Source organism: Dipodomys spectabilis, unplaced genomic scaffold (genome assembly GCF_019054845.1).
Source record: "Dipodomys spectabilis isolate Male_0828 unplaced genomic scaffold, ASM1905484v1 ptg000009l, whole genome shotgun sequence".
NCBI lineage: Eukaryota > Metazoa > Chordata > Mammalia > Rodentia > Heteromyidae > Dipodomys > Dipodomys spectabilis.
In genome coordinates this window covers 16,596,075-16,619,929 of record NW_024870686.1, presented here as the reverse complement: position 1 = coordinate 16,619,929, position 23,855 = coordinate 16,596,075, and the positions used below count along the sequence as shown (strand labels likewise).

The following is a 23,855-nucleotide window of genomic DNA, read 5'->3' as shown; positions in this document are numbered from 1 at the left end:
ATTAAATACATCTCATCTACATTCTGCATGTGTCCCAGATGCTGGCTTCCCTCTCCTGCTAAGGTTACCTCTAATGTACTTTGTCTGGAGTCCTGCTGAGTTAGTTCCATTATAACCATTCAGCAGGAATTTCTAAAATCCAGCTTCTCATACTATGCCATGATCTGGCAGGGGGCACAGACAAGGATTCCTTTTACTGTTGTATCAACACCAGTGTACAAAAGGGTTCATTTTAAAAGTAACAAATAGAACTGAGTGTGGCTGGGCACTGGTGGCTCACACCTGTAATCCTTACTACTCGAGAAGCTGAGACCTAAGGATCACAATTCAAAGCTAACCCAGGTAGGAAAAAGTCCATGAGACTGTTTTCTCCTATTAACTACCAGAAAATTGGAGGTGTAGCTGTGACTCAAAGTGGTAGAGTATGGAAAAGAGCTCAGAGATAGTCCCCAGGCCCTGAGTTCAAGCCCCACAACCGACCAAAAAAAAAAAAAAAAAAAAAAATTGAATGTCTTGGGTAACCTATCCCAGGGAATTTTTCATAAAGTCCCTTTCCCCCAAAAGCTTTCTTCCTAAATATAGTCCTCACTACTCTTGACCTTTGCTCATGTAGTTTGTCCTTTAGACATTTTATATCTTAGTTAAATTTTAAATGAGTAAAAGTACTAGGCTTTTTTTCTTTTGGCCTCAATTCTTTGTGCTGAAGTTGCAATTAACTGGATGGCTGCTTCCATTCCTTGAATTTTATAAAACACATAGCAACTTGTGTTGAGCAATATAAATAGCCATAAAATACTAAATAACCACAAAAGGGGCAAAGCTTGGAGGAAAAGCTCTCTAAGGACACTTGTATTTAAGAGTGTCTGGGACATAGAAAGTGTTTAGTAACTGCTGAGTGTGAGAATGGCAAGAAAAAAACATCTACAAAGCACATAGAGTCTAGGCAAAAATTAGGAAAAGGAAACTCATTTTGATGACACGTTGAACTCTGAAAGACTACTGTGAGTGCCAGATAAGCTTATTTGAGTCATATAGTGCAATGGACAAAAGTATACAACTTCCTTACATTCAAAGTTCAAGTCCTTAAATAATAAAAAAAATTGTAGTTTACATTGACATTCTTCCTCTTATTTTTCTGCTCTTCCTGAAGACAACATTTTGTCATATTGGTTTTGAAGAAGAAAAAAAAAAAAAACCCGAGGGCAGCTGAAGTCAGAGGCAGCACTTGAGAAAAGGTGACTCCAATGTTGATAAAACTTTTTACTGAATAGTAAAAATAACCAGGAGGAATATGAAAAGTAAAAGACTATATAAAAGAGCGGAAGACTAGACAATGAGGAATAATAAGGCAAAAAAAAAAAAAGCTCTTTCTAGGTTATCTGGTTAGGTAAGGGCAACACTGTCTCTCCTCAAATTAAGAATGTCTTATATGAGGGCTGGGAAGGTGGCTCAGTGGTAGAGCACTTGCCTTGCATGCATTAGGCCTTGGGTTCGATTCCTCAGCACCACATAAGCAAAAAGAAAAAAGCCGGAAGTGGCACTATGGCTCAAGTGGTGGAGCTCTAGCCTTGAGCTGAAGAGCTGAGGGACAGCGTCCAGGCCCAGAGTTCAGGCCCCACGACCGGACCCCCCCCCCCAAAAAAAAATGTCTTATATGAAGCCCAGGAGTAAGAGGGAAAGAGTAAAGGGAAGCCAGGTGCTGGTGGCTCATACCACCTAACTACTAAGATCTGAGGATCCTGGTTCAAAGCCAGCTCAGGCAGAAAACTCCATGAAACTTATCTGCACTCAAAACCACTCAAAAACCAGAAGTGGCACTGTGGCTCAAGTGGTAGAGTGCTAGCCTTGAGCAAAAGCAGCTCAGGACAGCACCCAAGCCCTAAATCCAAGCCCCACAACTGACCAAAAAAAAAAAAAAAAAGTAAAAGGAATGGTTGTATGAAACATCTTTTTCATTACATTATTTGAATACTTGTTATCTCTTGAGGATATAGTCAAATACATCTGAAATATATCTTTAGGGAACCTTAGGGACTAAAGGTTTTCTGGGAGTGATTCTGGAGCTCTTTTTAGTAGGTATTAATTAGCTAGGTAATGACAGGAATGTAAGAGGCATGAGGTCAGTTACTGATGCAGCATGACATAAGACCCCAGGTAGTGAGTTGAGATGCCTCCAGTTTTCTCAAAGGTATTTGCGGGAAGCTGCAGGTGAGGCTAAATAAGAAAGCCCTTAGTGTGCTCTTCTGAGGATGTTCTGTCATACCACAACACAACTTGTAGTGGTTCAGAGTAAAATTTCCATTTTAATACTTTCTCAGTAGTAGGGAGACTAGATGGGGGGAGGGGCAACGAGATCATATAGGAGGTGAGCAATGATTATGGCTCCAAAGCTGTAACAGGATAATGTGAGGACTACTATATAGGGCTTAGATGGTGTTTAACAGGCAAGTAAACAGAGGAAAGAGACAAGAATTACTTGTAGGTTTCTGCCTCCGTGGGAACTAGGAACAATCACCATCAATTCTAGCAGGAACATGGGGGGTGGGGTGGTACTGACTCACTTGACAGCTGCATAGTTTGTTTTAGATTCAAGATGAACATCACTCAGCAAAATTTTGCTATAAGATCTAGGAGTTATCTTCAGAAATTAAGTTTATTAATGGTCTGGGATTTCCATATTGGTGGAGTAGGTAGTGTGAACTAATGCTCTCTCAGAAAATGCTTAGAAATGGAGCTCAAATTATTTAAAATGAAAATCTGCTAATAGCACTGGAAAGCTAAGGAAAGCACAGAACATTATGGGGCCAAGGTTTCAGAAGAGAAAGAAAACCCTGAGGTTGAGTCTGGCATTGTGAGCTAATTTCCACATGGGGTTTCTGCCTGCTATGGAAAAGGCTGAGGAAGTGCTGAGAGATTCTGAAACTGCTCAAGAGACAGAGGGACAAACACTGGAGTCTAGGCTTATCAAGGAAGAGGAAACCTAGTAGGCTGCTCAGTTGGAAGTTGTTGGGACCTTGCAGTTGTTGCCAAATTTCACACCATATCCTTAATTATATTAAGTCACCTGAGATATTTCATACCCCTGATGCTACTAGAAGCAATGGAAAACCCAAAGTAGAAGGTAACATCTTTTTTTTCCTCCTGTAAAAGATAGTAAATACTTTACACTTTGCTGGCCAGATGGTCTTTGATCACACAGCAATGTCACATTGCACAAACAATCCTAGACAAGGCATAAAAGGAATGAATGTGGCTGTGTTCCATAAGTCTTATTGTAGACATTGACCTTTGAAAAGCAATAGTCTTCACATGTCATAAAACATTATTACAGGATTACATCAAACTAGAAAGTTTCTGCAAAACAAAGGAAACATCTAAGGCAAGAACTAAGAGCAACCTAAATCTCTACCAATGGATGTAGAAAACATGGGACACCTGTTTACCACAGTGTATTATTTCAGCTGTAAAAAAAAAGAATGAAATCTTGTCATTTGGGATAGCATGGAATAGGTGAAATGAAATAAGTCCAATACAGAAAGACAAGTACCACATGATCCCACTCTCATAAAAGTTGAGAGTAGAAACGTGGTTACTAGATGCTGACAAAGGTAGCAGGGAGGGCGCATAGGGAAAAGTTGATCAGTGGACATTAATTCTAGTGTTCAGCAAGGTGACTACAGATATTCTGTATATTTCTAAAAGCTAACTTTTGGTATTTGTCTTTCAAACATTTGAATAGATGCTTAACCTTATTTAAAGATCATAAAATATATACATGGAATAAAAATAGCTCAGAAAAAAATTACACAGTACTTCCATTAGTATATATTATTCCTACTACATTTAAAATTTAAGAAATGGCCGGGCGCCGGTGGCTCACACCTGTAATCCTAGCTACTCAGGAGGCTGAGATCTGAGAATCGCGGTTCAAACCCAGCCCGGGCAGGAAAGACGGTGAGACTCCTATCTCCAATAAACCACTAGAAAACCGGAAGTGGCGCTGTAGCTCAAGTGGTAGAGCTCTTGCCTTGAGCTGAAGAGCTGAGGGACAGCGCCCAGGCCCAGAGTTCAAGCCCCATGACCGACAAAAAAAATAAATAAATAAAATAAAATTTAAGAAATGTCAATAACCACATTATTCTTTGATTCTGAGGTGCAAAGGTAGAAGAATCACACTTAAGTGGGCCAAGCAAAGTGTTAAACCTCCTCTGAAAAAATATAAAGCAAAAAAAGGCCTGGGGGCATGACCCAAGTATCAGAGCATGCCTATTCCAAGAGTGAGGTTCCTCAGTTCTCCATAAATCAAAAGGCTATTCTGACAGCTCACCCTCTTGTGTCAGCTTCCCATCACCCTAACTAAACACCTGAGATAACTTCAAAAGATGGAAGTTTTATTTTGGTCCCTATTTTTGAAGGTTTCAGCCCAGTTGATTGGCTTTGTGGTAAAGCAGTGCAACACTGCATTAGTGAAGCAAAGCTGGTTATCTCATGGGGCTGGGAAGCAAAACATAGAGGAAAAGACCAGCCTCATACCTTTCAGGGCACACCTCTCCTTAGGACCTACCATTTAAAAGTTCTAACACTTCCCAATAACTCCACCTGGGGGGGCCTCATGGGCCGTGGTGGGAATGGGGGTTGAAGAGGGGAGAGAAGCAAGACATTCTATAGATCCAAACTATAACCCAAGCCATATAAAACACCAGGCTGCAGGTTTTATCTCTCATGAACTATAATTTGGTGGCATCTGATATAGAACTCCTAAGTTGTGTTTTTTTTTAAATTGTGATTTTTATATAAGTCAACAAACATATAATTTAGGGCATTCTGTTAAAATATACTCTAAAGAGTTTATGGGTTGAACATGGAAATCATAGAGAAATTTGGAAGTATTTTTAACTTAATGAAAATTAAAAGGCCACATTATCAAAATTTGAGCTCCAGTCACTGAGCTGCTCCAGGACACGGATGCCTCCCCACTGTGCCCCTTTGCTTGCCCACACTCTGTGTTGACCCACTGCTGCCTTCTGTAGGCCACTTCCACAGAGGAAAAGGAATCATATCACGTCTACTATCCAGATCCTCCACTCTTTTGACCACTTTGTTGATGCAAGTTAGGGTACTAACCTGCTTCCTGTTGGCACTGAAACGTCAAGAAGAGCCTTACTACTGTCCAAGGGATTGCTGATTATATTAAGTAAGCCAGACCCAAAGAAATATAGGTCCCATGGTTTCCCTCATTTGCAATAATTAGCATATATTTAGGATAATTTTATCAGACTAGCAGAAAAACTCAAAGGCTTTGTACATATGATCATATAAAATGATGCTAAGTGAAATGAATTCCAAGATATGGACACAAGAGGTTTTTGTTGTTGTTTTTAATGTACTATGTGTTTTTTGTTTCCTTCGTCTGTTCTTTCCCCTATGGTATATGCCCTGTTGATTTTGGTATCCTGCATCTAGTATATACATTTGTCTAATTTGGGGAAGGGAAGGGGAATAACAAAAGGATGAAACAAGGATACAGGATGACCCACTGTAACAATGATACCCACAAGACAGTATATTGGAAATGAACTTTACAACTTTGGGGGGGGGCGAGGAAGGGGAGGGATGAAGGAGGTGGAGGAGGAATGGGATAGTGGGAGAACATAGGAGGGGGAAACAATGCTTGAGAAGAAATGTACTCATTGCCTTACTCATGTAACTGTAACCCCTCTGTACAGCATCTTTACAGTAAAATAAAATTAAAAAAAAAATAAAAAGAAACTAGTGAAGGTGTTTAAGAAGAAATTTGCTTGCAATGGAGCTTGGTTTTTTTTTTGAGCATCCAGAATATAGAGAAATAATTAAACTTCAGGATAATCAGCACAAGAACACATGCCAGTTCCTGGTAGAGGCTGCGGGTTCATGGGTTTTAAGTGCTTGTGGGTCACTAAAGCTTCAGTAAGGATTTCCTTGCAGTGAGAGTTTCTTTTCTGTTCTTTATCACAAGTTTAAAAATCTCACAGCTTGTGTAATCATTTGGGATCCACTTATAATTTGAACTAGTGTAACTCCTTCATGCAATAAACTGAAAAGAGCCGATATACAAAACAAAAAAAAAAACTTGAGCCAATATACAAAACAAAAAAAACTTGCTTGAAAACAGTTAAACCTATCCTTAGAATAAATTTCTGCCACAATATAATATTGTTAACACCAAGTATACTTTAATTTTCTAGTTCAGAGTTCAGATATATCAGTTTTGGAGCTACAGATTTATTCCAGTGATATATTTTTATTAAACCTTAATTAAAAAAACCCTTTAAAATTGTGTGCTTTAGCACCAAATTGTAAAAAGAGTATCATATATGACATGCACTACATTAGTGAAATGCTGGTGTGTATAGTCACTTTTAAACTGTACTCTACCAGCTTAGGGAAATAGACCAGGTCAGAAAATCTGCCGTGGATATACAGGTCAGGGGTTTCATCCCTAGCACTGAAAAACAAAACCATTCCTTCGGGCTCTACAAGAATGTCCATTGAATTGTGGCACCATAACAATTTTACAGAACGAATGGATGATGTGGCTTAAAATAGTGCTATCAATGTCATTTTTAACCCTTTCAAAAATGTTAATAATCAATATCCTCTTCCCAACTTCTTTCCAATTCTTAGTCTTATAAAGCACATAGAAGATATTAATCTTATTAAAAATAAATAGAAACAAGACATGAGATCAAGGTTCAATTATCTTTAATTCTTTTATTTCCTTTTCCACTACTCCAAGCTAGTTCTTCATGCCTAAAATCCATGACAATAGACTACAGATGTTTTTCAAGTTTCTTCCTAATCTTTACTCATGAAAATAAAGTTAGCTACTAACCTTAATTACATTTTCTAAGATGGTATAAAAATCAATTATAGGTTAAGACTTCAGCATTTAAGATAGTAAACTTTTTATGAATTTAATTATTAAAATAAAATCACATCTCTTAGTTGGTCTTAATACTTTGCAGAGCTGCAGTATTTGAGAAGCACACAGTCATACCTATCACAATCATATTTTAAAAGTTGTCTAAATATCCACTCTGGGCATTGGAATAATAGGTTTGAAACAACTGCTTAACACTACATTTATAACTGAACCAGAAAACTTTATTTGGAACAGTAGCTAAGGAAGCATTTTTTTAAAATTGAGAATTGAAAAAGGAATAGAACAAGTATGAGACACTAGCTATCCCTTAATTTTACTAGTTTAAAATCTTCCACAGAAACTATTATAAGGGAGGCAATGTCAGTTTAACACCTGACAGAGTAGGGATCCGGTCAAATAACTAGACCTCAGACTGGTACACTGTCTAGTTACACATGTAAATCTTCAAAGGACACATATTAAACAAATACAAAACAGTGCTAGATCTTTTATTTTTTTCCGTCCTTGAAAATGCAGAGTGATATATTTAGGATTATTTTATAGAGAATACTTCATAAGCCATAACTACTTCAAAGTACCTTGAGTTATATCAGAACACATTTTCAACTCCTGTCCATCTATTTTGTTTATATTCATCATATATAATCTACCGTGACAACAATATTGTAAATTCTGGTTAAGATATCATTATTCTACCCAATTTTTCCTTCAAGTTGGATGCTTGTTAATACTTAAGACAAACTTCTCTTTCAAGGTACTAAACACTAAAGGCATTAAATTAGGATATAAAATCCAAGTACTGTTTTATTTATGAAATTAGGTATTTCTTACCCTGGCACTTGGCAGTAGAAAACATAAATGTACTCCAAGACTAAGGCCACTATGAACATAAAGTTATACATGAGAATTTTTTTTCACCTCAACAAAGTCTATTTTTAAAAGGTACTCACTATTGCGCAAATGTCTAAAGGCTGAGTTTTCCAATTCAGCATTTATCTTATCTCTCCTTAAAGAGAAGTTGCCATACAAACAGTAAAAAATGCAATAAGTTAAAAAACAAAAGAAAATAAATCTTGGTTTATTATAGTTCAAGTGTATATGTAAAGCAGGCATAAAAACTGCATCAAAAAATGCATCAAAACATTGTTGACAACTGCTATAGCTCAAAGAAAGCAGCAGAAAACCCTCACAGAAAAGTGACATTCTCATCAATTTTTAACTCCAATGCCCTAAGCAAACTCTATGAATACAAACTAAGAGCAAGAAGTTGTGAATTGATGTTTGTAAAGTGCAGTTTGCCTCAATGCTAAAGGTGCTAAAAAAAAAGCAGGTGTAGCACACATACTACCGAGTTTGAGTACTGGAAAAATCAAATCTTACTGGTGCTATGCTAATAAAAAGGCCAGTAGTAAGTAGCAGTGCTATCTATCAGATTTTGTTCTATGAAACAAGAGATTACTGACTGAGGGAAAAATGTTCTGATTTCAAAAATCAACTCTTCTCTACTTTATCTATCATCAAGAATCCCATCCAGATCACTGGGCCCTTAAATGGTAAAACTGGTAAAAAACAGACTTCCTAGATTCAACCAAATAAACCAAATCAAACTAAAACAGAAAATTCACTAGTATTTAAAAGCAGTAGTCTCAACCAATGTGTGATTTATTTCTCCTACTGGTCATGTTTTCCTTCCCAGACCTTATAACACCAGCTGTTATTTCTAAAGCATCTCTTTCTTGTTCTAAACCTTCTTCTAACATAGTAAGCACGAAACTACAGCACAACATGATAATAGTATCATTTAAAACACTGCTCTGACACATCTCAGGATCTGCTTGTCTCTCTGGATTGGTTTGTGGTGCTAGTCACTAATTTAACGAATGTTTGCTTTCACTTATGATGCAACTGATATGTTCTGTGGACAAACTCATCACAGGCAGTACCCTGTAGCTATAAAGCCAACCTCCTTTCTCTGAATCATTAAAAGTACTTCACTTGAGTGTATGCAAACATAAAAGAGGAGCTTGCAAGTTAACCTTTCTATTATTCAAAGTGTGAAATGGTCTAGAATGGCTAATCAAAATTTTAAAGCCTGACTCTTACATAGTCTTCAAGATATCTCTGGTGGACTAGCAAGGATTTCCCCAGTACAAACTGCTTTCAATCTGCTCATCAAATCTAAGTCAGTTCCATTCATGCAAACAATTTCAAGATTTGTTTCATAATAAGCATAATGCTCATACAATCAAGTTGTGTCTCTCACCAAGCTCTAAAGCAAACAGGAAAGTAAGTCAAATTGAGGAGATAAACCCTCAGTTTAAAACTTACAAAAACAACAACAACAAAAAAATGAAGTGAGAATTATATGAACACCTTGCTTCAGCATGCAACAACACTATTACTACTGTTTTGTCAGCATGACACCTGATCAGTTTCTATACTAAGGAAACATACATGCATATTACCAAATATGTATCTCATATAAATACGTCATCATAAGAAATACTGATTTCACATTAAATTATCTTTTAGATGACAATTGTGTACTTAATAAATTACAACTGCTACACAAATTTCTGAAAAACAATATGAATGTTTTTACAGAGACAGTAATATACACAAGCCCATCAGTAAAATGTGGATGAACAATGTATAAACTAAAAAAGGTTTTATAACCAAGCAGTACGAACATTATGGGGTTTAGGTCTTAGCAACAGGCTACTGGGTTTGTCAAAAAGTGATCTTTCAGTCTTACAACTGAGACCACTGGTAGCACTTGATGTCCTGGAAGCACCTCCTAAAAATACACAAAGAAGAAATTATTTCAGTTATTTAAACACAGCAATCATCTGATAAGCTTCCTCTTCTAATTTTTTAAAAAATTGTTATTATTAAGGTGATACACAGAGGGGTTACAGTTTCATAAGCCAGATAATGAGTACATTTCTTCTTGGCTTCCTCTCTTAATTTTAAGTCCAGAATAACTTTACTTCTTTAGCCTATATGTGTCTAACACTCAAATACTTTTATACATTCTCTCATGAGGAATCCCTGTAAAACTTTAAGTGATTCGCTAAAGTGATTCAAGTGAAAACAAAAACACTTTGTGTAGCCATTTATAATGGTTTTTCACATTAGTTTATTACGTTCAAGACTCAGTGCTAAATACATGTTACAATAGAATAACCCTATCTTAGTCACTACAGTAAGGAAGCAATATGTGTAAAATGAATAAAAAGAATTGTCAGTCACTGTTTTAAGACTCACAAAAATATCAGGAAGTTGTGACACTCTTTAAGTGGTTCCACTTTTAGTACTGGCTTCTATTTTTATATAGTTTAGAATGCAAACATGCAGGAACAGCATCAACATCTACATAGGAATTGTCTGGACCTTTTCTAGATGGTATATGCTTTTCTAGATAGTATAGAGTTACTCCCTTTCTATATCAAACATTAAAAAGCATTATATCTGATACTATTGTTTCCTAATTTTGTTTTAGTTATCCAATTTTGTAAAAGCACACATAAGGACTAGAAGATATTAGAAATAACTCATAACTAGGGAGAATATTTCAGCAACTTTCAAACGGTATTCATTTCTCCCTTGAAAGCACTGATATTTTCAGTTGTTTTATTTCTTTACAAAACCTAAAATTAAGTGAACTATTACAAAGCAAAAAAGGCCAGTAAAAGAAGGAATAAAATGAATTCCAGAAGATAGCATTTTAAAACTCTGTCATAAAAACATTTTTTACCAAAAGGATAAAAGATACAAATACAAAACAGTCTTGCATATTCTTACGTAATGAACTGTATTGGCTAAGAGTAGATCTCACTCGTCTTGAGGGTGTAACTGGGTTGAGATAAGCCATATTGCGATGGTAGTCCATTAGCTGATCTGAGCGCTTCATACCAACTGTTGGTTTCACAGCTTCAAGCCTTTTCAATAAAGCCTTCATTAAAAGTGATATGAAAGTCAGTATTAGCTAAATATAAAGTTTAAAAAAGTAAATACTTTCTAGAACCCGCATTTTTGCTAAAATAGAAAATATTTTAAGTCATTCCTGGTACATGTGAAAGAAACATTTCATTCAAGATGCATCAGAAAAAAAACCTAAGGGTTTTTAAAAAAATTTTTTTGTTTTGCCTAACCTATAGGTAAGAAAACCAGTATGTTTAAAACAACTTACTATGATAGGTTTGGGTATAAAGCGTCTCTCCAAAATACATACGTGTTGAAGGCTTGGTCCTCAGTGTAGCACTTTTAGAAAGTGACTGTATTATGAATGCTCTGAGCTCATCAATGGACTAATGCACTGGTGGAGTTATAATTGCATTACTGGGAGTGATGGAAACTGTAGAAGGTAGGGTTTTATTTGGAGGAAGTAGGTCACTGGGAGCATATTTTTGAAGACTATTTTTTGTCTCTAACACCTTCTTTTATCTCTGAGGTGAACAGGTTTCCTCTGCCATGACCTTTTGACATGTTTCTGTCTTGCCAAAGGCTATGGAGCCAGAATAAATCTTTTTTTCTATGTAAGTTGCTTATCTCAGGTATTTTGTCATAGCAACATAAAGCTAACACACAACTCAGTTCTCAAGGGCATCTCATGTCAAGTTATAACCTTAACAAAGGTATTATATGTTGAAATATGGTAAATACAGAAACAGCATAGTAAGCTTTGTAATACTAGGAACTCAAGTGTTAAACCTTTAACATTATCACAAATATATCTAAGCAAATACTATTAATTCTATCTGCATACATTGGAGAGCAATGGTTTTAACTGTTTCCTTATATTAATATCTCAGGGGCTCCTAGGATATAAGGGTCCAAAATGAATAGGGTCTTTATATATTCTGATATTTTTACTTAAGATTTTAAGTAAAATTTACTTTTGAAAAAAAAAGTGCTTCTTTTTTTTTTTTTTTTTGGGTCCGGTCGTGGGGCCTGAACTCTGGGCCTGGGCGCTGTCCCTCAGCTCTTCAGCCCAGGGATACCGCTCTACCACTTGAGCCATAGCTCCCCTTCCAGCTTTTTTCTTTTTTCTTATGTGGTACTGGGGAATCAAACCCTGGGCCTCAGGCATGCAAGGCAAGCGCTCTATCACTGAGCCACCTTCCCAGCCCCAAAAGGTGCTTCTTTTCTTTGCTGTTAAATTACACGATGGAAGTGGATGTGTGACTTAAGTGGCAGAGTACCAGCTGTGAATAAAAAAGATAAGCAAGAGCTTGAGGCCTTGTTCAAGCTTGAATACTGGCACACAAAAGAAAAAAAAATTAGGGGGCTGGGAAAGAGGCTCAGTTGTAGAGTGCTTGCCTCGCATGCATGAGGCCCTGGGTTCGATTCCTTAGTACCACATAAACAGAAAAAGCTGGAAGTGGCATTGGGTCAAGGGGTACAGCACTAGCCTTGAGCTGAAGAGCTCAGGGATAGGAAAAAGAAAAGAATTTGGTTAGCAAGAAAACCAATTACTAAAAGAGAATGCTTTAAAAGGTATATAAATTAACAGCCCAAAGCAATTTAGTATCTGATAGCATAGTATTTTCTTATTGATTCATTGTAAGTCTAATGTATAACATTCCAAACTCTAATTCTTTCTTAAATCAAAAAGTGAAAAAGAGTTTCTTTGGCTTAATTTCAAAGGCATTTTTGGGAAAGGAATATGCAGACGAAATTGGTTAGGAGATTGATCCATAGTTCTATTACTCTCTCCACTGCCTTAAAATGTCTTTGGATCAAGCTGATCTTTATTGCAAGAGTGTATTGATAAGTACTAAGATTCACATAAAAAAATCAGTCTCATAAATTCATAAGACAAACTTTTCTCCATATAATCATTTTCTTTTTCTGTGATATAGTAAAGGATTGATCAATTTGAACATTTAAAAAGGTATAATTTACTTGGTGCTGGTAGCCCACGCTTGTAATCCTACTTACTCAAGAGGCTGAGATATGAGGATCACAGTTCAAAGCCAGCCTTGGCAGAAAAGCCCATGACACTCTTATCTCCAATTAACCACCAAAAAACCGGAAGTGGTGCTGTGGCTCAAGTGGTAGAGCGCTAGTCTTGAGTTGAAGAGCTGAGGGACAGTGCCCAGACCCAGAGTTCAGGCCCCATGACCGACAAAAAGAAAAAAAAAAAAGAATCTCCTGGACTTTCCTTCTCAGGATGGCTTTTAACCATGATCCTTAGATCTCAGCCTCCTGAATAGCTAAGACTATAGGTATGAGCCGCTGGGGTACCCAGCTATCTAGTAAAGATTTTGACATCATTAACATTGCTTTATATTACATTCTAGTTATTTGACATGCAACAATATTATCTTTCTGGCTAAGTTATAAAACTGCATGATAAGTAAGATATTGTTTTTCATACTTCCTACTGTCTTACTCAGCTCATGACACATTAAATACTTGTTTAGTGGAATGAAAAATGGTAAGAATGGTTACTTAAAATCCAACTTATGGTTTACAAAATCTTAGGTGATCCTAAGATTAGTTTCTACTAATGAATTTCAAAATTTTATCCGTAATTTTTTTGGAAATTGTATTTTACCTGAAACTATATATATTTAGGGCACACAACTTGATGTTTTGATAAATATATACACTGTGAAGCCATCTACAGACCTGATGTCCAGCACAGTGACTATCGTTATTATATTTGTCCAAAATTTTTTTTACATCCAGAAAATGGTAGTTTTTTTTCAAAAGAAAATTACCTTACCCTGCATCTGGCCCATCTTCTGAGTTTGAAAGATGAAAACAAATTAATGAATAATGTGTTTGTGATTTCTGTAGCTATTAGCAGAAAAGATTTCTAAAGGTCGATTAAGAGATAACAAGTTTCCCAACCTCAGGGAAGATCAAGATAATTGCTCCTTACAGTTTTCCACAGCTAGAGTCTAACGTAGTCATCAGTTTTTTTTTCTGTTACAGAAGCAGCTAACATTATTTGAAAACTAGACAAGAAAGGAAATAAGTAAGCTATACATATAAACAAAATACAGTTCTAATATAATTCTAATGTAAATTCCATTATAGCTGACTATATGGATCAAGCACTCCCTCTAGTGGACAAAATTACTTTTTGTTATTTATTGATTGATTTTCCAGTCCTGGGGCTTGAACTCAAGGCTGGAGCAGTGTCCTTGAAATTCTTTTGCTCAAGGCTAGCACTCTACCACTTGAGCCACAGTGCCACTTCCAGCCCTTTCTGTTTATGTGGTACTGAGGAATCAAAACCAGGGCTTCATACATGCCAGGCAAGCACTCTACCACTGAGCCACCTTCCCAGCCCCGGACTCTATTTTTTTATACATTTGCCTTCCTCTGCTTTTTGTGTACAGTGCTTCTTTATTCTCCTGATTATATCCAGTTAAATAGCTTTTAAAATGCTAATGGAAAAGTACTAAAACATAAGTACTAAGAATGTCATACCTTTTAGCCACTGAGAACTACCTGTCATTGGTGACTGGGCTAAAAAGGGATATAAATAATAAAATCTACAAACTAATGGATGCTTGTGCACACAACCAACATAGAAACAACTACAGAAGTGTGTGTGTGTACAGATGTACATGAATTTAGTGTATAAACAGCCTAGAAAACAGGTTAAAAGGCATATCAGATCACATGGAAGAACTATTAAAGCCAATATGGCTCTATTAAATAGAATTTGGTAGGTGGCTGATTATATAAACAAATACGTAAAAAGAGCTTCACTGAAGCAGCATACTAAGAAATGTAATGAAAAAGTTTCATGTACCATAGCATAAAAAAAGTTATTAAGAGGCTGGGAAGGTGGCTCAGTGGTAGAACGCTTGCCTTGCATGCCTGAGGCCCTGGGTTCGATTCCCAGCACCACATAAGCAAAAAGAAAAAAGCCAGAAGTGGCGCTGTGGCTCAAGTGGTAGAATGCTAGCCTTGAGCTGAAGAGCTAAGGGACAGCGCCCAGGCCCAGAGTTCAGGCCCCACGACCAGACCCCCCCCAAAAAAAGTTATTAACTAAACTATAAAACCTTACTAAGGAAGGTTACAAGACAGTTTGTAAAATGGAAAAAATGTCACTTTACTGTTTGAGCTCTGCAACTTGGGGCGACAATACTGTGTCATAAGGTAGCTATGAGAGTTAAATGACCTTAGATGGGAGGGAGAGAAAACAAGGGAGTAGGTGACACTGTTCAAAAGGAAAGATGCGCAGTACCTGACTTACGTAACTGTAACTTCTCCATATATCACCTTTACAATAAAATAAAAACAAAAGAATGACCTAACATTAGTAAAATAGGCACTGATCACATCTTAAATAAAAAACACTTCAGAGTCAAGTGAGTAAAGACAAAAAACAAACCCAAATGTTGGTGACATTTAATTTCACAAAATGTGAACAAATCAAATATTGCTAACTAAGTACAGAAAACTATCAAATAGCATCTCATCACCTGCCAACCTAACTTGCTTTATTGTTATCTATTTTCTGCTAAGCACAGACTAAATTGTTTAATAAATATACTAATTCAGCTAGACTTGTTAACAAATTGAGGGATTATGTGGCTCAACAGGATCTTACTGATGATGAAATTTAATGAGGATTAATATTGGAGATTGTCTTGGGAGTTTTAAAAACCTCAAAAACAATTTTAGGTATGAGTTTTTGAGTGCTTATTAAAGGTCTAACTTTAAGTTACTTAGTTTAAGACACTAACTAGGTTTAAGATCTTGGCTTAACCATATATTGAATTATTTAAACACTTGAGGCCTCAGTTTTTTCATCTATAAGGTATGTATTTAAAAAGTGCCTGCCTCAAAGATTTTTCAAAATTAAATAAGACAATATTTGAAAGATAATATGCTCTACCACTTGAGCCACAGCACCACTTCCGGCTTTTTCTGGTTATGTGGTACTGAGGAATCGAACCTAGGGCCTCACACATGCAAGGCAAGCACTCTACCACTGAGCCACCTTCCCAGCCTTGAAAGATATTTAGTACAATGCCTAGTTTTTAAATAAATGCTTACTATCAACAATTACTATGAACTGAATTTTATGAAGATGATGTTATAATATAATCAAGGGTTTCAGTAGTCCTTGTGTGTATATATATATGCAATATATCATATATATGTAGTATTTATGTGATATACAGAAAGCTATGAAGCAACTCATGTCAACCTTGTATCAACTAGCTTTTGTATGTGTGTACATACACAAAAACATCTCAACCTGCAACCATTGGTTTGAAACAATGTTTCAGTAGATATACTATCAAACTTATTCCAGATATAGTTATTCTTTAAAATAAATGATATATAATTTATTACCTTTCTAGGATATAATGAAGCAAAACAGATTGAACCAGTGACTGAACAATATTTCACAAAAAGAGAATGCATCCGATCCTGAGTATCATTTCTTTTTTTTCCTTTTTTTTCCTTTTTTTGGCTTGAACTCTGGGCCTGAGCGCTGTCCCTGCACTCTTCAGCTTAAGGTGAGCACTCTACTGCTTGAGCCACAGGGCCACTTCCTGAATATCATTTCTTGTATTACTGCAGTGATTTAACTAGACAAAAGTTTTCAGTATTTTCCTCTAATGGTCCCTTTTAATATACACTTTACCAGATTTAAAAAACCATACGTATCTTCAGACTCATAGCTCATCACACAGTTCATGCCACACATATCTATACTTGATTTTATGTAATTAAGATTGAAAATGTGGCTGCTTAAGTTTCCTCTAAGTTGTACTTTTAAATTAGCACAAATTTTTTTTTTTTAAATGATTAAAAGATTTCAGTTACTTACCAGATTTTCTCTTTCAATCCTTTGTTGTTCCCTCTGCCTGTTGAGAGCACTATGATACAACTTAGGAGGATGGCCAATTGATCTCCCGGGAATACTTTTGCTTCCTGGTTTTTCAGCCTGTCTTGAGAGTTCTCTCAAAAGCCTCTGATTTTCCCGGTCAATCTGTCTCACCTCCTCTCTTGTGAAAGAGTAGTTTTTCCTAGGTAGTACCGAAGGCTGATCAAAGTGCTGCTTTTGTGATCCCTTTTTATCTAATTGTAGAAAAGCTAAGAAGTGAACAAAAAGAGTGAAGATGGCTAAATGAAGTAGCTATGATGGTACATACTTTAACCTTCGAAATACAATTAATGAAAAGGTAAGTATAAAATAATCCTAATGGCTTTATTTAGAAGAAAAATTAAGAGTTCCTTAGGCACAAAAGCTATACACAGACCAATGAAAGTGTCTGAATAATACGTATTAATTTTTTTTTCTCGAGGGGTGGTACTCAGGGCCTTATACTTACTAGGTGCTCTATAACTATAGCCATGCTTCTACTCCTAAAAATGGTTTAACCTGAATAAACTTTCAGACATAGATATATTTATATAAATAAATCTACTTAAACTTACATACTTAGAAATACTGCTTTCTCCTAATTTTTCTTAGTGAAACATTCTGTTCAAACTCTTTAAATATATTTTGCTCTAGCTTCACTAGAAGCACTGCTGAAGTAATTTAATTCTAATTTGTTAGTTTCTCCATTATTAGATGTACTTTTCACTTAGCTATTTGAGTTAAAACAGCATTTATAAATTTATGCATGATGTCAATGTTTAGGTTTCTGAAAATTTTATCCCAAGCTCTACTCTCATATTAGTTCTTTAAAAGTATTAAAACTAGAGGAATATTCATGATCCCTATGTGTGTGTGTGTGTGCTAGTACTGGGGCTTTAATTTAGGACTTTACACTCTTATTCGGCTTTTTAACCGATGTCTGGGATTCTACCAACTGCCTCCAGTTCTGGCTTTATATTAGTTAAATGGAGGTAAGAGTCTCAGATTTGTCTGTCCAGGCAGGCTTCAAATCTCCCTTCTCCAATGAGTAAGGATTAAAGTGTAAGCCACTAGATCCCAGCTGGGTCTCTTTTAAGAGATTTTAAAAAGGGACATGCATGTAGCTCAGATAAGTAATCTCAGCTATATGGGAGACATAGGCAGGAGGATCACATTCTGAGGTGGGCTGGTATAAAATGGGCAAAAGGGCTGAAGACAAATGAGATGGCCGAGCACTTCATACCAAACTCAATGCCCTGAGTTTGTCAATAAACACATAATGACTTAAAAAATTCAGTCCTTACAACAGAAGTCCTAATTCAGGGAATAACCAAATTTACTAAGCAAATCTCCCTTTATCAGTAAGTTGCTAGATAAGAAATTCTGTGACAGTCTTCCTATTCCCTTTCTTTGAATATGGGCAGGCTTGTAACTGCCTTGACCAATATGGCATAATCAAAATGATGAAAGGACTTTCAAAGTTAAGTAATAAGAGGAGAAATAGCCCCTCACACACGTTTCGTTTTTGGAATCCCTGTGCTCAGAGCCCTATGTTACTACACATATCTGACTGTCTTGAGACTTCAAGCAATGAGGAAACCAAATCACATAAAGTGGCAAGTATAGGCATGACGACGCACAGTGCTATTAGAAAAAGTTAATCAAGAAGCCCTAAAATCCATGGCACTAGGTTTGAGACGTGATGGCAAGTAAAGGTAGAGGAGCCTGGTGATGATTGCTGATGAAATCTGAGAGGATAAACTGGCGGATAGTTTAGTAATACAACTGTTGCCTATGATAACAAGAAAAATGGAAAAAGATCTCATACACTGATGCACTTGGCTAAGATCTCCAAATGAACTACTTAATATATAATTGCTTATTTTATCCATAAAAAGACAGAATAGAGATGAGCTAGGAGGAAAAAAACAAACTACTGAAGCAAAGGTATTGGTCAGTTTTCAAGTAAAACAGGCAATAATAGAGGCAGGAGTTAGAGGATTCAGAATGAAACTACCACCCTCATTTTTCCCAACTTTAAGAAGATTCTTAAAGTATTTAAAAAGAATTCTACATTTTGCTGTACCTGAAGAACAATTTTTTCCCAACTTTAAGAAGATTCTTAAAGCATTTAAAAAGAATTCTACATTTTGCTGTACCTGAAGAACAATACCCAAGAAATCTCAGCTGTACCTGGACGTGATCTAGGTCCTGGATCTTGAGGTTGGGGGCATCTTTGGAAAGGGGAAATATATTTTTGCATATGGGAGGAACAAAAATGTGTGGCCAAAAATATCACTGAAGAGATTTTAAGCTATGGCTATGAGCTATTTGCCATTCCTCCTATTAAAAAGTAAGGTCTTTGTCCTTCTACTTGTAATTTGAGAGGGTTTATGATGAGTTGCACTAAGAGTATAAAAGAAACAATGCTATGTGACTTCAAGTGCTAGGTCATAAAAGGCAGTGAGATGTCTGTACTGCTTCCTAGAAAACTTCTGCCACCCTCAGCCAATTATCCTGAGGCTCCCATGTGAAAGTCAGGCCATCTGTGAAGAAGTCACAAGGAGAGTCTGTGTTTGGTTTTCTGGTTAGCAGCCCTTGTCTGTAGTTGTCCCAATGCCAAGTATCTGACACGTGAGTAAATGGGTACTCAAAGGAGTTCAATCCTCAGCCAGCGGGTCATCCTTACTTTTGAGTTACTCCACATTAAGTGATAGGGAAACTGCTTATGCAGCAATAACTCATTTCTTTTTAAAGCCAAAACATCAATGACAGTGCAGTCTACAAATACTTAAAAAAAATTTTTTTTTGTGTAAGTTATTACAGTCTTCCCTTATAGTTGCGCCTTCCTCAATTTCACTACCTAGTTCTGTTTTTGGTGCTGAGCTTGAACTCAGGACATGAGTCCTGTCTCTGTCTTTTGGTTCAAGGATAGCACTCTACCATTTGAACCACAGTTCCATTTCCAGCTTTTTGCTGTTTAATTGAGGATGGGATTCTTATACTTCTGACCGAGCTGGCTTTGAATTGGGATCCTCAGAACCTCAGACTCCTCAGTAGCTAAGATCTACCAGCACCCACCCTTTTGTCTTGCTTTAACTATACATTTTATGTGTCTATTTGGTATACTAAGTTCATTTACTAATCTAAAAACTTTCTTCTTAGTCCCTTGTTACTTTTTTCATCTTTTTTTTTTTTTTTTGTAGGTCGTAGGGCTTGAACTCTGGTCTTGGGTGCTGTTCCTGCACTCTTCGGTTCAAGGTGAGTGCTCTACCGTTTGAGCCACAGCACCAGTTCCGATTTTCTAGTTATTTACTGGAAATAAGAGTCTCACAGAGTTTCCTGCCTGGGCTGGCTTTGAACCATGATCCTCAGATCTCAGCCTCCTGAGCAGCTAGGATTACAGGCATGAGCCACTGGCACCGGCCTTTATATCTTCATTTCTATCTTGTATGCTAATATATTTCCTCTTTTTTTTTTTTTGGGTCCGGTTGTGGGGCCTGAACTCTGGGCCTGGGCGCTGTCCCTCAGCTCTTCAGCTCAAGGCTAGCACTCTACCACTTGAGCCACAGCACCACTTCCGGCTTTTTTTTTTTCTGCTTATGTGGTGCTGAGGAATCAAACCCAGGGCCTCAAGTATGCAAGGCAAGCGCTCTACCATTGAGCCACCTTCCCAGCCCATATTTCCTCTTTTTTAAAGGAACATAACTAGCATCTCTTTTTAAAGTCTTTATCATCCTTCCTATGCTATTTCAAACATCCTTTTAGGTTGTTTATCTTCCCACCCCCGAATTAAACTGGTATTTAATGAACACAACAGGAATTGACTTCCCATCTTTTTATTGTAATAAAAACATACATGACAAAATTTACCATCTTAACTATTTTTCATGTATTACATACATTCAGTGTTGTGCAGCCATAACCATCATCTATAACTCATTACCTTGGAAAACTGAAAAAACTATACTAGTTAATTTCCATCTTCTTTTTTCCAACCCCTTGCAATCACAGTTCTTCTATCTCCATAATTTTTTTTTTTTTTTGGTTGGTTGGGGGGCCTGAACTCTGGGCCTGGGCGCTGTTCCTCAGCTCTTCAGCTCAAAGCTAGAGCTCTACCACTTGAGCCACAGCGCCACTTCTACTTTTTCTGCTTATGTGGTGCTGAAGAATCAAAACCAGGGCCTCACACATGCATGGCAAGCATTCTACCACTGAGCCACCTTCCCAGCCCTCTCTATGATTTTTATTTAACTACCTTATATAAATGGAATCACACATTATTTGTCTTCTTCAGACTTGTGTATTTCACTTGGTAGAATGTACTGTAGGATCATCTGTACTGTGGCAGGTGTCCCTTTTAAGGCTGAACAGTTATTGCTACTTTAATACAATAACAGTGCCTTCTGATAAATTAAAATCATTCATGTATATTGTCAGGTCTCTTTTCCAATATTTTAAAATGTTTTTGTTGCTGTGTTTTGTTTTCTCTTTTGGAAGATCGCTTAAGTTAAAAAAATTCTTTCCCTAAGATTTTCTCCAAATTTAGAACACTATGAACACTGCAATCACATATTCAAATTCTGTTCTCCTAGAGGTTCTTAATCTTTTTTTATCTGAGGACTTCATACTCCTCTAAAAGTTGAAATCTAAATGTTTATATGTGTTACATCTATCACTATCACATATTAAAAGTGAAGGGGCTGTAAGTGGTCGCTCAGTGATGGAGGGCCTGCCTGGCAAGCATAGGTTCCTGGGCTCAAACCCCAGCACTGAAAAAGAAAAAAAATTAAAAAGAGAAAAACTTTATAGAGATGTTTATTTTTTTCTGATGTTAACTACACCAATATGCATTATTACAGTAAGTTTTAAAAACATTTAGTGAAAGCTTGATTCTCATAGCTGCTCTGCACTGTTATGTTCATCATTTAGCACATTTTACTTCACAATACATAGGGAAGGGGACTGTAAAGGCTAGTTAAACATAGTTTTATTGGTGAAAACAGTTTTGTCCTTCCAGAGCCTTTCTGAAATCATTGAGCTGTTTTCAACAATTCCAATATTATGTACTTTATCATAATAATAAGGAAACTTGGGTCTTCTCTGTTGTTTTTAGCTAATGTTTCACAAATGCTTGCTAACACTTGGCTGTGTGTTGAGGGTATTAATATTTCCTACAATTTGCCAGGGAATGGATCAAATGTGCTGCCAGGTAGGATATGCTGATCTCATCACAGGCATCTCCTTCTCATTTTGGAGAATAACAAGGTTTGTATATTTCCTCTTCCACAAAGTACCTACTTCATTCCTCCCCTACAGGAAGTTAAAAAAACTAATAAACTAACCAGTGAATTAATCAGTTTCTTTCCTCATCCATGCTTGCTTTGTCCCATTTCTTATATTCAGTTGCCTTCTCAAAATACATCCCACAGTTATTATTTCATTCTTAATCAAAGTGATAAAATTTATTTTGCCCTGAAAGATTCTTCCTAAACTGACCTAATTTTACATATACAAAATATGAAACATACCTTCAAATTCAGTCTTATCAACTTCTTCAGAATTTTGCAAATGTCACTCACATCATAACTAGGCGTCAAAATTCTGTTACTATTCCATTTTATAAAGCCTTCGATGCTTATTCAATGATTTTATGGCTCAATGTGAAAGACCTAACTCCAATCACATTTTTTTCAACATTTATATAGCAAAAGCACAGTTGGGATGGGGATGAAAAATTCCCAAGTCAACCTCCTCACTGGGTCTAAAAGAGGCTGGATACTGAGAAATTCTACTAATCTTTCAAAGTTCACTTTAACACCACATATCTAATAGCCAGTCTACATTATTCTTCCCTTTTTCTAATATTTCTCACAGATGCACCCAGAACTTTGAATCTAGAATGGATCCTAACAACCTAAAACAATTATCTTACAAATGAAGAATCAGGAATTCAGGAGAGTTACTTGCTAGTTGATAGTCATAGGGAACAACAAAAAGCCTAAACATTTCTGCTTTAACTTTCACAACTTTCTCTACTTTGCTATATAAGTATCTAATACAGTACTATCGCACCGTTCTGGACCACACTTGTATTTTTTTTTATTTTCTGCTTCAAGGGCTTATTTTATGTTCAAATTTATATTTAACAGTAAGTTTTTTAATTTAAATAGTGCTTTTAACACTGTTACCAACACAGGCATTCCTATCTGAACACTTGCCTAATATCTGCTTTAACAACCTGTTGTTAATCTTTTTACTCCAAATTCACTACTGGAGTCAATAAACTCTTCAAATGAATCTCTATGAGTAAGCCAGTGAAAATGCTTAAATTGAGAGAATGTTGAATGTGTTCTGAGTTTCTACCTCAGCTATTCATTGATAGGATCATGTTATGATTAAAGAAAAATTAAGCATATCATACATTATCACCTCCCCCATATTAAGAGGATTTATCTTTTAAGAAAATCAAACAGAGACGGGTGCCAGAGGCTCATGTCTATAATCCTAGCTACTCAGGAGGATGAGATCTGAGGACTGCAGTTCAAAGCCAGCCTGGGCAGGAAAGTCCATGAGACTCTTATCTCCAATAAACCACTAAAACACCAGAAGTGGTGCTGTGGCTCAAGCGGCAGAGCGCTGGCCTTGAGTTGAAGAGTACAGGAACAGTGCCCAAGCCCAGAGTTCAAGCCCCATGACAAACAAACAAAAAAAAAGAAAATGAAACAGGGCCTTGAAAAAAAACTGGTGAGCCAAGGAAGCTAAGCCTAGAAAAACTGAAAGTGATAAAGTTGAAAATGATAAAATGTATCATAAAATGTAGAAAAAGCACAAGCCTGGATATGCAATCATGTCCATCTACCATGACCACGACCATGTTTAGTTATATGGGAAAAGATACAAAAATTTTAGGAAAAAAATATTAGAACTGGAGAACTTTATTGGGTAAGTCAAATATGAATAACTAAAGACATACCTTATACAATGTGCTGATAGTGACTTTAATGCTTAAAATGCTTCATTATAAAGAATGCTAGGTGGGCTTATGTATTCCAACAGAAAATGTCCCAATTGGCAAAAAGCCAC

General features: G+C 36.5%; 1 protein-coding gene across 1 annotated transcript in view; it reads right to left on the bottom strand.

The window, feature by feature from the left end:
- Positions 1 to 6,730: 6,730 nt before the first annotated feature.
- Cfap97 (cilia and flagella associated protein 97) overlaps positions 6,731 to 23,855 on the bottom strand; it is a 27,835-nt gene continuing 10,710 nt past the window's right edge. Inside the window, exons 3-5 of the mRNA XM_042700072.1 lie at positions 16,734 to 16,999; positions 10,727 to 10,877; positions 6,731 to 9,719 (exon numbers count right to left, since the gene is read on the bottom strand). Coding sequence (XP_042556006.1) covers positions 9,592 to 9,719; positions 10,727 to 10,877; positions 16,734 to 16,999 — 545 coding nt within the window. The 3' untranslated portion in view covers positions 6,731 to 9,591. The remainder of the gene's footprint in view (positions 9,720 to 10,726; positions 10,878 to 16,733; positions 17,000 to 23,855) is intronic.